Source organism: Carettochelys insculpta, chromosome 3, assembly GCF_033958435.1.
Source record: "Carettochelys insculpta isolate YL-2023 chromosome 3, ASM3395843v1, whole genome shotgun sequence".
Lineage (NCBI taxonomy): Eukaryota > Metazoa > Chordata > Testudines > Carettochelyidae > Carettochelys > Carettochelys insculpta.
In genome coordinates this window covers 174,236,521-174,251,895 of record NC_134139.1, presented here as the reverse complement: position 1 = coordinate 174,251,895, position 15,375 = coordinate 174,236,521, and the positions used below count along the sequence as shown (strand labels likewise).

Sequence of the window (15,375 nt, the reverse complement as noted above, 5' to 3'; positions counted from 1 at the left end):
TTGTGAAAAGAACTTGTCAGGAGATTTGAAATGAAGACATTCTCACCATGGCAGGGAAAATATCCGCAGTGTAAATTTTGTATAAAATTAAAAACTTCTTTATGATTCTTATTGTCAGTGAACACTACAGACTAGCACCACGTTTTATATGAACTCAGTGCTGGTAAATGCAATGTTATTTGTCATTGTATAGCTCTGCCATTGTAAATCCACAGTGCTGGTAAATGCAATGTTTTGTCATTGTATAGCTCTGCCCATTGTAAATCCACAGTGATCACATCTATTATTTGAGATTATCATGTCCTGAAAACAATGGTCAGTTGAATCAAAAATTCTACTCTCTTTATGATTTGTTTAAATGTTCAGTGGGTACGAGTTTTTTTTTTTAACTAGTAAACTCTTTTAACTTGTAGATGAAAAACTACATTTAAATCATTGTTCAGTCTAGTGCTTGAAATGTTGATCTGTTCAGTGGTGTTTCAGAATGAATTCTGAACTCTGGGTACAATTTTATCATAACCCCCAAATGGCTGAACTGTTTGTTTTAGTCAGTGAAGATCAAAGTGAATTTTTCCAAAATACTATTCTGAGATTAACTTGTTAAAATGCAGTAGATAAAAACACTCTTAAAAGTTTCTTCAAAGCTCTGGGCATCTTTAGTAATCAATTAAAGTAGATTCTTAATAAGGCTATCTGAAACAAACCCACACCTAATCCCACAGCATTTAACTCTGTCAGTCAAAAAGGATGAATGTACAGTAAACTCTCTCATATCTGGCAGCCTTGGGACTGGAAGATTGCCAGATGTTCAAATATTCTTGTTAGCAGAGAGCAGCTGGGAGGAGGCACAGGTGAGGGTCAGGGGCTCCATCAATAACAAAGTTCAGCCTTATGCCCCACGCCTGTGCCCCAGCACCAGCTCCTGCTGAAGCACAGTCCCCACCTAATTGGTTAGGATGATGTGGAACTGCTTGATGATGGGGGTGGGGCAGGGCCCGACGTGCTGCACAGGGAGCCACTCTGAGAGGCAGAAACCAGGCGAGAGAGTGGAGGAGCCCACCAACTATATACACAGCATGGAGGGATGCACAGCGGGCGCTTAGCAGGCTGGCACTGAGGGATAGGAGGATGCTTGTGAACTTGGTTATGCCATTTTATTTGAATTTCTAGTTGCTCAAATGCCAGATAGAAAAGGGTTTACTCTCATAGGGTTGGAAAGAGCTATTAGCTACCTCAGTCCTTCCAAAACGCTGTTCAAAAATATGAGCTTTGCAGCAAGTCTGTTGGAATATTTAAGAGCAAGAGTGGATGTAAATTCCAAAGTTGTCTGAGGTTTTATTACAGCATCTGGCAGACAGGCCAGATACTCTCTGCCTTTTGAGAACATAATTGAAGCAGTGGGCAGGGCTTGAATGGCTGCATTATTACTGCCAGTGCTGTGCCTTTATAAGTGTAAATAGAGAGTGATAATTTCCATTTTGGTCATTTGAGTAGGGTTCAGCTCTAGTGGCCTAATGTTAAAAGGGAGGATTGAGAGCTTCTTTCCATCTAGCTTGCTCTTTCATGTGAAAATAGTAAGGAAAAGAATGCCTTGGCGTCTTTCTGTGTGGGTTCAGGAATCCTACTTAAAGCTGTAAATTTTTAATTTTGAATAATTTGCCCAAGAACATCCTTTATCGTTGTTGCTGCCCTGAGTATTTTTGAAGCCACTTTTGCCACCTTCCCATCTTTCATGCTTGAGTTCATTAAAAAGGATTAATTAGTGGAAAATCCTTAACATTGAAATATGTTTAATAATTATGGGCATTTCATTTACTTAGCACTCAGTACAATACGTACTCTGTTGATTTAATCTCAGTTAACTCATACAATTATTTCCCAAATTAATTGTGAATAATCACAATTTTAATCACACTATTAAGCAATAGAACACTAAATATAATGTTTAAATATTTGTGGATATTTTTCTGCATTTCAAATATATTCATTTCAGTTGCAACACAAAACAAAGTGGACAGTGCTCACTTTTTACTCTTTTTTAATTACAAATATTTGCACTGAGGGAAAAAAGGTAAAAGAAACAGTATTTTTCGGTCATCTCATACGGGTGCTGTGGTACAATTTGTTTACGAGGGAAGTGCACCTTACAAATGTAGACATTTTTTCATTACACTATAGCCATCTCAGATAATGACCCTCCACATGTTGTTCATTATAAGAACACTTTCATGTGCAGATTTGACAAAAGGTGAAGAAGATACCAGTATGAGATTTCTAAAGATAGCTGCATAACTTGACCTAAGGTTTAAGAATCTGAAATGCTATCCAACATAGGTGAGGGACAACGTGTGAGGTGTGCTTTCAGAATTCTTCAAAGAACAATACTTTGATTTGGAAACCATGTACTCCAAACTACCAAAAAAATCAACCTTATACTGGTGGTATCCAACTCAGATGATGGAAATGAACATGAATTGGTCTAAACTGACTTGGATTTTTATTGATCAGAATCCATCATCAGCATGGATGCATGTCCTTTGGAATGGCAGTTGACGCATGAAGGCCCATATAAATGTTGAGCGTATCTGGCACACATATACCTTGTGACACTGGCTACAAGAAGGAGAATTGAGGTGACTTATGAGCTCTAAAGATTTACATTGTTTTATTTTTTGAATCCAGCTTTTTTCTATTTAATTCTGCATTTTTTAAGGTCAACTTTCATGACAAAGTGCTTGCAAGAAATACTTTGCATTAGGTGAATTTAAGTATACTATTTTTGTTTTTTACAGTGCAAATATTTGTAATAAAATAAAGTGAGCACTGCACACTTTGTTCTGGTTTAATGAAAATAAATATATTTTTGAGAATATAGAAAACTTCTAAAATATTTAAAGGAATGGTATTCTATTATTCAACAACATAATTAATTGTGATTCTGTTTTATTTAATTGCTTGACAGCCCTAATAGGTACTTAAGAGGTGTGAGAAGGAATCCCTACACTGAAACCTTAGATAAATAGCCTAAATACAGGTATAATAGAGGAGAAAGATAAAGTATAAAAGATTTGTGCTTAAAACAATCAAGATTTTCACAGATTATTAACTATGTATTGCATTCTTTTTATAATGGCTTTCTTTCTTTCTTTCTTTTTCTGTTAGGCACGGGCTTTAACACCCCAGGTAGCAGAAACAGATGCAATTCGATTTTTGGTTGGGACACAGTCTCTTAAATATGATAATCAGGTAAACTTTTGTCAGAATAATACATGTTAAGTATCAGGAATATTCTTTAACTTGTTTATAAATACGCTAGTTTATTTTCTTGCCAAGCTTGATCATTCAATGATGATGCTTTATTTTTAAAATATGTCAACAAAATGAATAAATTTTGATAACTAGGTGAATGAGTGTGATTTTTTTTTTTTAAAACATTTTTTTCTTACTCCATTTTTCTGAGTGGCGAATAATTAATTACGAAGTTATCAGATGATTTATTTGAGAGAATCAAATTATTTGACCTGTTATGAAGTTAGTTCTTTTGATGTTATAGAACCATATGTAAACTGAAGAATAGGTAACCAAATTAAAATACAATCCAGATTTCCATTTTGAAATTGTAGATAGTCCTGATGATTTACTTCAGTGGCACTCCTTAAAGGCATATGTACCAGACTCAATATTTCTGTTCTGGTATGGCTATGGTCTGAAGAAGTGGGTCTGACAGGATCTGGGCCTGTAAGTTTTATTTAGTAATTATCTACTGCTCTACTTCAATGAACATAACCTAAAAATAAGCTATAGGTCTCACATTATAACCGTTATTTATATTGGACTCTTACTCTGATGAATTAAGCCACTTGCTACAGTTTCATAACCACTATTCTTTGCTTTCTCAACACACATGAAAAGACAGTTTTCTCACTGAAGACATTAATCTAAAACCACCTGGGTGAGCGGGAGTAGAAGGGGGAAGGAATGGGAAGAGGATGAGTGTGGAGAGTGTGGAGGATGATGTGCAGAAGGACAGAGCATGGATGGCAGGGAGAACCAGGATTACGCAGGAACCGTAAAGAAACGGAGAAGGGGGAAGTTGGAGCTAGCAACCAGTTAGGGTAAAGTGCAGAACCCAAATTTGCAAGCAGAGTGTGATGACCTAGCTGGAATCCATGGTTAGCAGTATAGGCTGCCATCCTAGCTGCAGTGGGGAGGGGATTCTTGCCCCCTGGGGGTTGGTTGCACTTTGAAAATTCTGATATTCTCCTACCACAGAACTGGGGGAGACAGCAGTGCTTGTGGGTTGATAATCCCTGTTGGATAGGTAGTAGTGATTCCTACTAATACCTAGTTTTTGGGGACCATTTTTAAAATGAAGTTGCCAGAACTGTCCAGGCGGACTTATTATATCTTTTCAGCTGTAATTATTGTTAAAACACCTATTTGCATTGCCAAGCCTAGGGATTTGCATATGTTGCTCCTTTCACACCATACTGAAAATACATCAAATCGTCCTTAACCGAATTACATTTTTTAGTCTTTCAAACTAAGCAATTTTATGAGTTACTAAACTGCAGCAGCCTTACTGTGCATAAAATGTAACATGTTGACTTTAGATTCGATAGTTTTCTAATTACTTATCTTCCTTGCTGAGAAGAAAAAGCAGTCAAGTAGCACTTTAAAGACTAGCAAAATAGTGTATTAGGTGAGCTTTCGTGGGACAGACCCACTTCTTCAGACCATAGCCAGACCAGAACAGACTCAATATTTAAGGCACAGAGAACCAAAAACAGTAAGCAAGGAGGACACATCAGAAAAAGATAATCAAGGTGAGCAAATCAGAGAGTGGAGGGGTGGGGGGGAAGGTCAAGAATCAGATTGAGCCAAGTATGCAGACGAGCCCCTATAGTGACTCAGAAAGTTCCCAGGGGAGGTGTGTCACAGGGGGCAGTTTCAGTGTTTCAAAGGGGCCCAGAGCTCGAGCCGCCAATGCTATTTTGGCAGTGGTCACAGCTGGTACTCTGGGCCCCTTTGAATTTCTGCTATCACGCTGCTGCGTGAAGCTGTGTGGGAAGTGGGGGTGCCCACAACTGCAGTCTGGGGAGCGCTCAGGGCCAAATGCACGAAGCCGTGCCGTGCCCCTTCTGCCCCGGCTCTGCCCGTACTATCGCTAGGACCTCTGCCCCTTTCCTACATTGCTCTGGGGCCCATGGAGGATGTCAGCGCTGTTGCCATACAGGAAAAAACAATAAAATATTCACATACACGTGTCCAAATCATAGTAATTTTTGTATTGGTTGCTAATATATCTGCTGCTGTAAAAAGTGATATGTTGTATGTTAGCCATGAAGTGCACTGTGAAAAGTGATATTAACAAACATACAAGGATTACTTATCGTACTTAAATTGCTCTATAACAGAGTTACTCTGCCCCAGCAAGTCTGAGGACGAGCTAAATCCTGGTTGAGGAGGTGGGTACAGCGGCAGTGAGGGATAGAAGTTATGGGGGTAGATGGAAGTCTGGAGCGGACAACAGGGTCCAGCGGTGACGGTGGAAGTGCAGAGTGTGCAGAGTGTTAAGTGAGGCAGCAGAGAGCCAAAGCCCAATGGCCAGGGGATGGGGCTTAGGCCAGAGCACAAAACTCTTTCATCAGGGCCTGAGGCCATGTGATCACGGTCCCAGGAAAGCCCCAGGAAGGTCCAAGGCTGCCAGCTCCTCCAGTGTTGTGTCCCAGAACTTGCCAAAGGGAGGCAGGCTAAGAACATAAACACAGAAACCACTGGAGAAAAATATTTGTCAATATTTCAACCCCCTCCCTTCTTACCACCATCTGGTCTGCATGTTCACGTTTTGCTGTGGCATCTGTTTTTGTACCCAGGATGTGTGTCACAGCTACCAAGGAAGAATATTTCATATTTGCCCTACACCTAACGGCTATGCAGTCAATAATCTTTTGTCAAATGTGAAATTTTATTTTAATTGAGGATTTAACACTGACCTGCATGAGTTGACTCTTTGCTCCTGTAGAGTTAACTGGTAGCTGTGAGATCAGGTGAAGCAGAATTTTTACAGCATAGTAGAAATTGCCCATATGACTTTGAGGGCCCTTATATAAATGTAAAAGGTACTCATGGTTTATGTGCTGAATGACCCACTTAACCTGGTTAGCAGGAGACATAGAATACACATTGCTGAAGTAAATGGATTTTTGATTTGTAGTTCACCTTTAGGGAACCGATTGCACTGCCAAGGAGTCTACTTAATAATTTCAGTAGAAGGTTTCACTTTTCTTGAAGCTGAGAGAGAGAAAGGTAAAGATGCAAACAGGCAGGTCTGCTGCATTGTGTGCTGCAGCCTAAATTTTTAGTTTGAATATTCTCATAATCGGGATATTATAATGACTCTCATTTGCTAACCATCCTGCTGTATACTTTTCTCTGACTCCAAATGGTGAACTTGAAGGATCCTGTCTGTCTCAGGGCTTCAAGACTGAGAAGCAATTGTAAGAGGTTTATGTCATAGAAATAATAGGAATTGCTGTTCACTTCTAAATATGGGACTCCTTTAGGCTAAAGACTTTAAAAAAAAAAAAAAAAAGGAATTCTTTCTGTTACTGTAATTCCAGTGTACATTGCTGTTGCTTTCTTTTTATCTTAATGTCTCAAATTCATAAATAGGGTATTTTGCATCCCATTTGTCTGCAAATAGTTAAAATAGTAAGTTTTTCCAGTACACGCATGTATTTTGTCTTTGTTAGTGTCTCACAAAATATTTTATAGCAGGGGTCTGTCAAAAGCTAAAAAGAAAGCCTGAAAGACAGATATAAAGATGAAGTGAAGGAGAAATCTTTATCGATGAGGCAGCTCAAGTCATAATGTGCAGTTGTGGGAACAGAATGTAGATAGACCATGCCAAGGTAGGGTCTGCCAGAGCATATCATACTCAAGCATGAATTAAGGTAATGTGAAACAAGGGGCATTTTTTTTAAAGGAAGGAGAGTTACTTTAAATTGGAGAAATAAATAGATAGGAAAATATGTTTGCACAGGGGTGGATGATATATCCGTGGTTTGGATCAACGCATGATGACTGGAAAGAGATGACTTAACAAACTTATGAGCATTTTATATGTCTTAGGCTGTGTCTACACTACCTCCCTACTTTGAAGGGAGGATGGTAAGTAGGGTGTTGGGAGTTTATTAATGAAGTGCTACGGTGCATGTGCAGCACTTCATTAAGCAAATGCCGCCCGGCCCCCCCCGCCCCCCCGGCGGCAACTTCGAAATGTTAAACTTTCAAGTGCTGGCTTCTGTCTAGCCACGGCTAACCCGCTGGTACTTCTAAGTGTCTGGGCAACTTCAAGTAGAGTTGAGGAGTAAAGGGACTTCAAAGTTGCCCAAACACTTGGAAGGCAGGTGAGCTGTGGCTAGACGCGAGCCGGCACTCGAAAGTTTAACTCTTTGAAGTTGCCACTGGGGGCGGGAGGGGGGCATTTGCTTAATGAAGTGTTGCACATGCACTGCAGCACTTCATTAATAAACTCCCAACACCCTACTTACCATCCTCCCTTCGAAGTAGGGAGGTAATGTAGACAAGCCCTTAGAGTCTGATAAGAGACTAGAAGAATGGGAAGCAAAGTCCAATTTCATAAAGTAATTGCTGATGACAGTCCTGAAGAGAGCAAGGAACAGGTGGATAAAAATTTGGGATGAGCAAGAATAGAGGATATAACTCTCGCTGTGGTTGGAAGTTGGTGGATGGACAGCAAGATCGTCTACTAGGGAAGGGAATGCAAATGTCAAAGGTGGGGATATTGCCCTTTTAATACATAAGATAATTAAGCTCTCTGTTAAGCCCCAGTAAAAGGTGTCAAACTTACCCATGAATGGAGGGAAATGTTAAAAATGGGAGGAAAATGTTTATAAAAATACATGAGAAAAATTGGCAAGCAGGAGAGCTATAACACCCGAAACCACTCGTTAAATCTTATAAACAATTGCCTAGAGATGAAGTTGACTGTTATAAGTTGAAAGGTTGAATTTTTTTTCCTGTCAATGTTTTTAAATAGTGACTGACTTCCAGATGTGTCTTTGATAAGTGCAGATATATACACACACAGTAGGTAAAGAGAGAGCACTGAGAAACTTCTGGTAGGACACCAATTTTCTTACTAAATCTACTAAAAATCCCTCCTTCTATCAATTTAAGGGAGATTCATTTCTGTTGAGCTGGATACACAATTATTTTGAATATTTAGATGGAGTGTTTGTATGCTTTCACTTCCGTTCATTGCTAGCTAAGTGCTGAGCTGCAAGTTTAGGGCTCTGGCAGCATGTTTTCTGTTAACTATCAAAAAGAAAATGCCATTATATTTTGTAGCTGCAGTGCACAGGAAAATAAACAGGGATGTGTTCACAATAGGTAATTTTTTTATGAGAAAATATTCTGCATAGTTAGGGTTATGTTGTTAGGATAACAATTAGAATGGGTATCAGATGTAAAACTCACTTCAGATGGTTCTTTGCTGTCATCTTGTAAAATTAAGACCCATAGAAAACAGTTGATCCCTAATGTTATCTTTTTATTTTATTTGTAGATTCATATAATAGATTTTGATGATGAAAATAACATCATAAACAAAAATGTTCTTGTCCATCAAGTGGGTGAAATTTGGCACATTAGTGCCAGTCCTGCAGATAAAGGTGTGCTAGCAACCTGCTACAATAAAAGTAAGTACATTTTAACAACTTATTTGACCATATGTTTAAATGTTTCTGGGGATGTAAAAGAGCTGCACATCTGGCAATACACAAGTAGCTTAAAATGGGATTTCTTCTATTATACACACTTTTCTCAAAGGCTTTCTCAAATACACATTATTGAAGCAAGATTAAAAAATAAATGTAAAAGATTAAAAATAAATGTAAGTTCCTTGTCTAATTAAGGCAACTCTAGTTCAGTAACCTTTATATCTTTATTTTTATAAGGTTCAGTACTTTTAAAGTTGATGTTTATTATCTTTTTCAAAGTGGCAGTTTAAAAGATGGTTTAAAAATCATGTATTGACACTGCTAATCTTTTGTAGAAACCGCAGAAACATTTTACTATATAGTATTTTTAAATTACACATATAATACTCATTCATACAGACTGTTGTATAGCTTTTTCCTAAAGTATCTCCACTATAAAATCTTAAGACTCCTCGGCCTGCCTAAACTTGCATTTATTTTTTGCCCTTAGTTATTCAGATGTTATATAGTTAGTGTAATGGCATCAAATCAACAGAGAACACTAACATTTCCATTCTATTTAATGGAATTCATTGCTCTGAGATGTTTCCGTTATGTTTTATTTTTTGAAACAGCATGGATAGCCATGGTACTAAAAGATTATTTGTAATGCATGGGTTGTCTGCTTTATTGTAGTTCAAAGCATGGTAAGAACTAGGTAAGAAAAACATGTATTTAGTACAAAAAGTTACATCATTCTGCGATCAAGGTCTAAAATGGAAGAAGTGGCTCACATGTATCAATTCATATGTGTAATGGTCAAAAAGAGTGGTTTCCTACAGCGAGTCTCGTATAGCTCATGATAATGATTCTTATCAGCTGCTCTGACAGGCTTTTAAAAAGTCACAGCCTTTCTCTAACATTCACTCCTGCCTCTTCCTTCCCTGCACTACAACTGTAGTAGTAACATTTTCTCCTTTTGAATTGTCTGGATCAGACAGCTCCTCCACAAGCAACACTGAAGCCTTGTTTAGGTTTAGGAGCCATATACTAAATGCAAGGCAGAAAATACATCAACTCTTTATTGCTGGATTAGAGAGGTTCAACCTGTACTTATCTTGGATATTCATATCAGACTTAAGGATCTTGTATTCAGGTAAAACTCGATTCTGAAATAATGGGATTGTTGCAGACTTGCTTTTGGATTGCACTGTATACCTTCATCCTTACTAAAATTTGCTATTCTCCATTCCTACCTATCAAGTTGTGTGAGTGGGAGAATAATACAAAAGGATATGTTCTGTGCCTATGAAACAAGGCTTTTGCAAAAAGGCATGAAAAAATTATCTAATTTTGGTTCTATGGGCTCACCCATACACATAATTAAGGACAAGAAAATCCTCTAGTCCTAGATGACTTGGAGTTTTCAATAATAACTGAGCCCTGTGTTCTGTCCACAGTTTTCTGTTTGGCAGGAATATATGTATTCAGGTTATTAAACATTAAACCGAGAGTAGTGAGCCTTTTTTGGGTCGCAGGCCACTGACCCACAGAAAAATCAGTCGTGGCCACCCGGAACTGAGAAGCAAAAAACAGCAACAACAACAGGCTTCACTGATGTAGCCTCCAACTGAGAAGCAGAGATAGAAACTTAGGCTAGCCTGGGCTAGTTGATGATGTGGGCTCTCCTACGCTCTGAAGCAGGGCTCTGCACGTGGGAGTAGGCTGCGGGAAGTGGGCTGCGGTTTGGGGGTGTCTGGGCAGGAGGGTTGCAGATGTGGGGTCTGAGCAGAAGGAGCGGGCTAGGGCATAGGGTCTGGGTACAGGAGCTCCCCTCCCACTTTTCCACAGGACTCCCCTCTAACACCCACTCCACAAGGGACTCCCCTTACCTTAACAAGTGGCTGCTGAGTCCTGCTGCAACCACCCGACACAGGGAAGGATTCCTGCCTTCCCCCCACTGTCTACTGCCTGAGTGGGGTCTGGGCGGTAAGTGCTCAAGTGGGGAAGGGCCCCCTCCCTTCTCTCCCTCCTCACCCTGGTTGGCAGGGGCCTTTCCTCTTTCTTTCCCCCATGGCTGGCGGGGACCTTCCCCCACCCCTGTATTAAATACTCAAGTAAAATTTAAATATATATGTTCATTTTGTTTCTTTCTCTTACTATTCCTATAACTTAATTTTTTAGAAAAAGTTTACCTGATGTTTTTATAAGCTGCTGCTCTCTCATTTTATTTTTTTTCTCCCTTAAAGGAACTGTTCCATTCATACTGCCTCCTGCCTTAAGCTTGCTAATATTTTAGGTGTCCAACTTTCATTTATCAGGAGTATGCATCCTTTATTTCTTTGCAAATGCAGACCACATTGGTGTATTATTATTTATTCTAGACTGCTGTTATCTTGTCCCTTAAAAAATTATGAATGGTTTAAGTAGTCCATTCTAAATACTCTGGGATGTATGAATCGGAACCTGCTGGTTTCATATACATTTATTTTTTCGGTGTATTTCTCTTGCCTGCTCTTTATTAGTATATAGATTTATAAGGTTTTCATTGCTGTGTACCTTTCTTATTTTGTTTTTCATAGTTAAAGACGGATTGTAAAGGAAGCTGTTCAGGGCCACTATTTTCTTGTATACTTGGAAATAATTTTTTGTCCCAGTATCTGGAGGTCATTTCAGGATCACTGGCTGTAAAAAGCCATAGATCACTGCATCCAAAGACAAGTGAGTCTCAGGAAAGAATTAGTCATGACTCAGTGCCTTGTGTGTGTGTTAATGTTTTGGGTCAAATTTCTACAGAGATTACACTTCTACGACATCCATTCTCTATACAGCGTTAATTTTCTATCTCATTGATAGATAAGAAACTATTTTTTGTCTTCTCTAAAGAATACTATCTGTGCATATTTCTCACTCCTGGGTGTAAACTCTCTAAAGTGAGCTAGGTAGAGACCGCTCCCACTCTTGAGTAAAATGTGTTTCTGTTCCTAAAGATGGCAGAGGGTTGACGAGTGAGCCATCCCCCTGGTCATTTGCAACCACTGACATTAACCTCTTCCCTTGAAATCTTTTGGTCATATCCTTCTTTGCCATTGGTGGTTTACCTCTTTATGTTTTCTACTATCTTTCGATCCCATTTCAGCTCCACTCTCCTTTAACTAATCTTTTGTTCATCCCTGCATTAGGTTCTATTCTTATTTAATTTTTTTTCATCTTGCTGAGCTTTCAACTCTCAGGCTGCTGTTGGCTCAGATGTACCAGCAAGACACTGATCTCCAGCAATGTCTAATGATTTTTGGTTTCATGAACAGAAAGGATGCAAGAGTTAGTACATGATAGCTTGAGCCTTTCTGCTTTCCAAGACCACATCTATACTTGAAAATGGATTGCTTTAAACTGTGGTAGTTGAGCAAGGTCATCATTAAAGCTGACTAAAGATTAACTACAACAAGCCAATGTTTTAAACATATCTCACCATGTCTATTTTAGGCACAAGGACCTGTTTTAGAATGTGCTGGCTAACAGGGTTTTAAATACAATCTGATTTTCTAATCTAGACATAACTAAGGCATGAAAATCCTGCACAGATGGTGTCTTTAGAAAAGGAAACACATTTACATCTACTCCTGCTTCTTTGAAGATATTAACATCTTGCAGAAATGTCAATCACTCACCTACTTCCCTCAGAATCTGGAGAGGAGCCTGTTTGAGCTAGTATTTGTCTTTATCATTTTAGGGCACTGACACCCCATCCCCACCACACACAATACTATTTTTGGAGCTGGGTTTGTTTTGCTTGGAGAGCCTATCTTTTTCTGCTTATAAGAAACTAAGAGCATGGCTATATTTACAGGAAGATTGAAGCTCCAGAATTGGTCTTCCAGGGTTTGATTTAGCACATCTAGTAGGGATGTGCTTAATCGAATGTTCAGGTCATCTCTGCAGCTGTGAGGAGTAAGAGAAGTTGACGGGATAGTTTTTCCTGTCGACCTCCTGCTATGGGGACGTCAGGGGAAGTCGACCTAACGTACATCACCTCCAGCAATGCTCTTCTTGTAGCTAGAGTTGTGTGTCTTAGGTTGACTTTCTCCTGTTATGTAGACCTGCCCTCACTTGAGATTCCAAAGCTGATGGTACTGGCAGGTGAAAGTTGAAGAGAAAGTTGACCTTTCCACAGTCTTTTTTAGCTTCTGATCTCCTTAGAAATAATAAAAATGTTTAGAGTTTAGAATTCAACCTGTCTGTTAGGAGTGAGACCGTTTCTTCAGAAAAGTAGAATTACATAATAACATTTCCCTTCCCATACCCCTAGCATGAGATTTCTTGTGCCACAGAAGATTTTATGTAACCCAGGTCATGTAAAACTTACTTATCTTTTAGATTTTTGAAACTGTTTTCATGGATCCTTACAACTGGGGGGGAAATAGAGCATGACTGAACTCATTACAAACAGTTGATCGTGAAATAAATCCAACTTTTCCTCTTGGGATTTTAACATCTAAATTGACCAAAATCTTTGTTTAGAAAACCATTAACTCTTCTCCTGCTTCAACTTCTGTTGAAATCAGCTTTGCAAAATGCATTTGAAAATCACTCATCATTCATATCACTGGTCTGTGTATATTCACAAGCTGGGATATAATAGTGAAATGGTGAATAAAATAATCTCAAGGATATGTTCAATATTTATTATGTTCCTTGCTTTACTAATGTAGTAATGGCACTCTAGGCTTTACATAAAAGCAGAATACATGTTATGTACAAAAACCAAACATTCTGAAAAGAACAGTATGGTTGTCAGATGCTAAGAAATGCCAGAATTAAGGATGCTTATTCAACCTTAATTCTTCCCCTTTGTGCAGAGGCATTGTAAGTCTTGAATGACATGAGCATATATTTTCCACGGGATCCTTGCCCCTTTCAGTGCACGAAATATGCAGCATTCACTGAATGAGAAGCTATTAAATCTTTAATTTTGTCCATATTGTTCAATATATGGCTCTAGGTCTGTTTCACTACAAATCATGTGACACTGCTCTGAGTACATACAGATCTTATATATAGCATTCATCTTTGTAACTTCTGAGTACTTCACTAAAATGATTGTATTTAGTTGCACAACATCCTTGTGAGATGGGAAGGTAATTCCATTTTACAGCTGGGAAATGAGGGAAAATACACATTAAGATTAAAAGTGCTCCCTGATTTTGGGCATTAAATTTGAGAAGCTGTGGGCTGATTTGTTACAGTACTTAGCATGCATAGCACTTTATTCAGAGCACAGCACCCACTGACTCCAGTTGAATTAGCGGGACTACTCAGAATATCTGGTAGTCAGACTCTAGGTATCTAAAACTGGGCACCCAGATAGTGAAAACGGAATTAGTGGCCACATGTGAAAAGTTTGATTTTTTTTTTTTATTTGTAAGAGACTTGACTAGCATTTCATAGAAGCTTTATACTAGAGGCAGTGATAAAATCTTCAACTGTCTTAACAATGAGAACCTCCATTGTCCTCCTGCAATCCAGTGCCTCATTTAGTACATGCCTTCCAAGTTCTACACGAAATGAGGCAGGGATCCTACAGCAATTTAATACACTACACAACCCTGCTTCATTTGAGCACTGTCCATTCTGGCATTGAATAAGGCAGTGGTATGGTAGAAACATATCCGGACATGTAATTAAAAAGTCTGTTGCAATTTATATCCACAAGAAAGCCAAATCAAGGTCATATAGACAAATTAATTTTTGCTTACCTATTTGTCATTCTGCTGCTCCCTACCTTTTGAACACCTGACTCTGCAACCTTAGTGCTCTTTTAATGATTTTGTATGTAATTTAAGAAGGTGAAAATACAAGTTACATAATGTGAAACTATTGTTATCTGCTTGATTTAACATCAGAGTTGGGACCTCTAGATCTGCAGTACAGAATTCCTTTTATTCAGACAAAAGTAATTTATAGTGGCAGTTGCTTGCCATCCTTTTAATTGGGGCACACATTTTGATGCATCTTGTTGCGAGTACATTCCGTGATTATTTACTAGTGCAGAAATTCATCCTGGGTAATTTAACTGTTCTCTTTACCACTCACTGAAAAACACATTTTGTTAGTGGGTGAGTCTCATGGCTATCTCCTGACAGCTGAGGAATGGTGAGGCTTGGGAATTCTGTGTTCCATTCCAGGTTCTGAGGGGAGTGTACCCTTGTGTTAAAGACTGCCTCATACTTTTTTTTAAATCTCTGATACTTTAAGCCTGTTCTTATTGTTCCTTGTCTTTGCATTCCAATACATTTACTTTTTCCTTCTCACTACCTGGGAGCCAGCAGTGGGCATATGCAGAACAAAGGATAGAGAGATGATGTCCTTCTCCAAACCTGAGCCTGGCAACTAATGTAGATGAGGGTTTTATGCATGTGTATGACATAAAAAGGTGTGTAGATGAGTTGCGCTTAGCAAGTGATGACCCTTTAATTCATGTGGCAGGCAGGGATTACCTGAAGCTGTGGATGAAGCCAAGTACACAGAAATTTGTATTAAAAAAGCTGATTGAATCTACAAGAAGGGAAGGAAAGTAAGACTAGGGTAGTGGTAAAGAGAAGAGTTAAATTACTTAGGATGAATTTCTGCACTAGTAGACAATCTTGGA

General features: G+C 38.8%; 1 protein-coding gene across 1 annotated transcript in view; it reads left to right on the top strand.

Moving 5' to 3' along the window:
* Positions 1–15,375, top strand: part of EIPR1 (EARP complex and GARP complex interacting protein 1) — a 168,672-nt gene that overhangs the window by 19,600 nt on the left and 133,697 nt on the right. The window contains exons 2-3 of the mRNA XM_074991214.1: positions 3,163–3,246; positions 8,594–8,726. Coding sequence (XP_074847315.1) covers positions 3,163–3,246; positions 8,594–8,726 — 217 coding nt within the window. The remainder of the gene's footprint in view (positions 1–3,162; positions 3,247–8,593; positions 8,727–15,375) is intronic.